The 3,535-nt window shown below is 62.3% G+C and overlaps 1 protein-coding gene across 1 annotated transcript in view; it reads right to left on the bottom strand.

Moving 5' to 3' along the window:
* Positions 1 to 825: 825 nt before the first annotated feature.
* Positions 826 to 3,535, bottom strand: part of USP19 (ubiquitin specific peptidase 19) — a 15,875-nt gene continuing 13,165 nt past the window's right edge. Inside the window, exons 23-26 of the mRNA XM_009996998.1 lie at positions 3,377 to 3,529; positions 3,100 to 3,263; positions 2,841 to 3,019; positions 826 to 1,059 (exon numbers count right to left, since the gene is read on the bottom strand). Of these exons, the coding sequence (XP_009995300.1) occupies positions 826 to 1,059; positions 2,841 to 3,019; positions 3,100 to 3,263; positions 3,377 to 3,529 (730 nt within the window). The remainder of the gene's footprint in view (positions 1,060 to 2,840; positions 3,020 to 3,099; positions 3,264 to 3,376; positions 3,530 to 3,535) is intronic.

Below are 3,535 nucleotides of genomic sequence, written 5' to 3'. Positions count from 1 at the left end.
CGGGCAGACCTTGCAAACAAGGTGCTGCACCACACTTCCCTGGCAGAGAGCCACCTCCCTTGGACACAGCCAGCAGGGGCTGAGTAGGGACCGCTCCCATGCCCTACAGTGCTGGTGAGAGCCAACAGCCCATGGAGTCAGGTGCTCACCACAGGCACCCCACAGCCCAGACTGCCAAGAGAGAGGAGCTGCAGCAGGGCCGCAGGGAAGCTCACAAGCTCATTCATGGGAGTTGGGGGCAGGGTGTGGGGCTTCCAGTGTGCAGGCAGCTGGCACCAGGAGTGCTCAGGGGAGGCTAGCAGGAGGGACGAGGCTGACCCAGAAGCCATGGGACACGCCAGCCCCAAGGAGCACAAGGCTCCCGCAGCAGTGTGGCTGGGAAAGGCAGCCAGACCAGGACGCATGTCAGAGCACCCTGCCCTTGCCGCAGCCTCCTGACAGGTGTCCACTTCATTCTTGGGAGCCAAGTGGAGGTGGTCACTGTTCCTGGAGGGCTCCCAGGCCCTGGCCATGCTGCAGCAGCAAGGTCCTTTCCTGAGCCACAGGTAGCCATGAGGTCTGCCCTGATCCCAGAGGGCAGCAAGGGTGAGGGAGGGCAGAGAGGCTCCTGGTTCTGGGCTGTGCCTTGGCAAGGCAGGGGGATGGCCATGCCAGCTGGCATGGGAGATGCCAGAGCAGACACGCAGGAGCCAATGGTCCCACACTTCCCTCGGTGAGTCGTTCCCAGCTCTTTCTGTCTGGCTGTCCAACGTGTTCGTTGCATAGCGTCCTAGGACAGCGGGTGTTCCGGCAGCCCTGCTCCTGCAGCTGGCTGAGTGCCCGTGCCTATCTCCAGCGGGTTTGGTAAATGAGAGGGTAGAAGACATTCAGGAAGAGAGCCACAATTGCGGCTGTAGTGGCCAGGACAAAGTATCTGGCGCAGCCTTCATCTGGGTGCTGGGGGGTGCCTGGACTATGCTTCTGGCCACAGGGCCTCCAGGAGCTTCTTGCAGGCCTTTGAGGAGCCTCAAGTTGCAGTTCTTGTTCTTCAGCCTCCAGTTCCTGCCAGATCAGAGAAGCCTGCGATGTGGAAACCTGCGTCAGCACTTGGAGAACACAACGGGCAACACCCCTCGCCATCCCCCGGGGCAGGCAGCTGTCTGCGAGCCCAGCCCAGTGCCCAGCCAGCCCTCCTCCCCATGCAGCACCGTCATGGTCACACCCGCCCCCACAGCTCTTCGGGGTCTCCGCTGTGTGGGGTGCAGCCAGGCTCCGGTGGGCAGCTCTGCGGGAGGGAGCGTGGGCAGCTGCCGGGTCTTCGTGGGGCCGCGGGGAGTGGAGAGGGCAGCTGGATCCCGGTGGAGCCGATGCGCTGGGATTGGTGGATCCAGGTGGCAGGCAGCAGCCAATCACAGCCCAGCTTTTGTGACCACAACGGGATCTTTCCTATCTTTCGGCCAATCCTGAGCCAGCTGGGGCAGCAGGAGCAGGAAGCGCAGTCACAGCGCAGCCAGTCACAGCTCTGCTTGGGTAGGTGGGGATGCTCCAACAGCCAATCACAGCCCAACTTCCAGGTGGATTATCCACAGGCAGCCAATCACAGCCCAGCCCTTTGCTGTGCCGGTGATCACAGCAGCCAATCAGGGCACAGGTCTCTGGAGGGCACCTAGTTGCCTGGGAAGGTGCAGGTGGTCCAAGGCACTCAGGGCTCTGCCAACCCCGACGAGATCCAACGTGCCCCAGCGCTGCGGGCAATCCAGCACGGCTGGGGGCCCTGTGAGCCCCAGCACCACATGGGGATCCCATGAATACCAGCATAGAGGGAGTCTGAACACTGTTCAGGCCCCTGAAGACTCCCACTGCCTGCATGGGATGAGCAGCACAGCCCAGTCCTCCTGTTGCCCCAGTGAGTGGGGCTGGTGCAGGACATTATACAGCTCCCCTAGGACAGGAGCAGCCCAGGTAGCTGGACACCAACATGCTGGACAGCCCTGGCCCTAGAGATACGCAGTGCCTGTCCCCAGCTGAGATGACAGAGCTGGGATGCCAAACCAGTGCCGGGCTGAGTGCTGTGCGAGTCAGACCAGCCCCATGGGGGACACGTGCACGTTAATGGAGCTGAGCATCACCCTCGGGCCCTGCTGGGCCACAGCACCAGATTGCCCAGAGCAGAGGGAAGGGCTGCAGCAGAGCAATGCAGGGGGGCTGGCCTGGTGGGGACAGCGCTGCACCTCAGCCTGGCCCTTCGAAGTTCACGCAAAGATCAGCCCAACCATTCCCTGCCGGTGCATGCCAAAAGCACCCAGCCAGCTGGCCCACCCCTCCCTCCCAGGCAGCCCAGCAGCAGAGCTCACTCTGGCAGGTTTCTCTGAGCATCCTGCGGAGGCCGCCAGGTCTCTGACTCAGTGCTGCCATTTGCCTTTTTTGCACCTAGCTTGGTGCTGAGCTGGGCCCCAGAAAGCATCCCCCACCCTGCTTTGAGAGCAGCTGTGGGGGGCAGGTTCTCACCACTCCCCAGCACAGCCAGCTCCTACTGCACTGTTCACAGCTTTCCTTCTGTGTAGAACCCAGCGAGGCTGGGCCCCCTCCTGCCTCCTCCAGTGCCCTCCCACCAGCACTCTCACCCTGATGATGGGAACCAGCTCTCCTGTGGTCCCTCAGGGCAGGGACTGTCCCAAGATCACAGCAAGAACAGGATGAGACAAACACCTGGCTGGCACAAGCCCTTCAGTGTCAGAGGGGCATGCACCACAGCTGCACTCTGTGGGTGTCAGAAGAAGGGCCAGGCCCTGTGCGTGGGCACTTGTCATGACTCAAGGCTCCGTGGCTCCAACAGTGCCAGAAGGGACGTGAGCTCTCACCTGGCTGGCAGCAGCTTCGGTAGAGGGGGTGCGCTCGGAGCGGTGGTCTGGGGGGTGCCCGGGCAGGGGTCTCTCCACAGGAGAGTTCCTCCGACGGTAGAAGAGGACATACGCGTATCTGGTTACCACCTGGCTCTCCTCCACGGTGGTGACTGTGCTGTCATCAAAGAGCCGCCAGCCTGAGAGGAGAGAAGGGTTGAACAAGCGGACAGGCCTCAGCTGAGGGAGCTGGGGGGCAGTGAGGGGGGCAGATCCTCACCCACGTCGCTGCGCTGGCTGTTCTTGTCGTTGGGCAGGCGGGCATACGCTGTGTAGTGCCCCCCAATCATGCCCCCGTAGTGGTTGATCACAGCGTACAGGTCATACATAGGCAGCTGCTGCTCACCCTTTCGGCCGATGCAGAACTTGCTCAGGTCCAAGCTCCTGGGGAGAGACACAGAGACAGTCAGGGGTAGGCAGTGTTAGGAAGGGAGGGGCCGGGCTGCAGGGCAGCACAGGCAGTGTCCACTCAGGCACTTCAGCCCCCAGGCTCTCACCGGACGGGGAAATCCACCATGTCATTGATCTTGTCCCTCCAAATAAAGCTACGGAAGGAGAAGCGCTTGAGCTGGATGATGAGGACATTGGGCAACCGCCAGAGCATCAGCTGCTTGGAGGCCTCACGGTGCTGCTTGCACTTGGGGCAGGACCTGGGG

This window comes from Chaetura pelagica, unplaced genomic scaffold (genome assembly GCF_000747805.2).
Source record: "Chaetura pelagica isolate M959 unplaced genomic scaffold, ChaPel_1.0 scaffold364, whole genome shotgun sequence".
NCBI classification, from domain to species: Eukaryota; Metazoa; Chordata; class Aves; order Apodiformes; family Apodidae; genus Chaetura; species Chaetura pelagica.
This window is presented reverse-complemented; position numbering and strand designations above follow the sequence as displayed.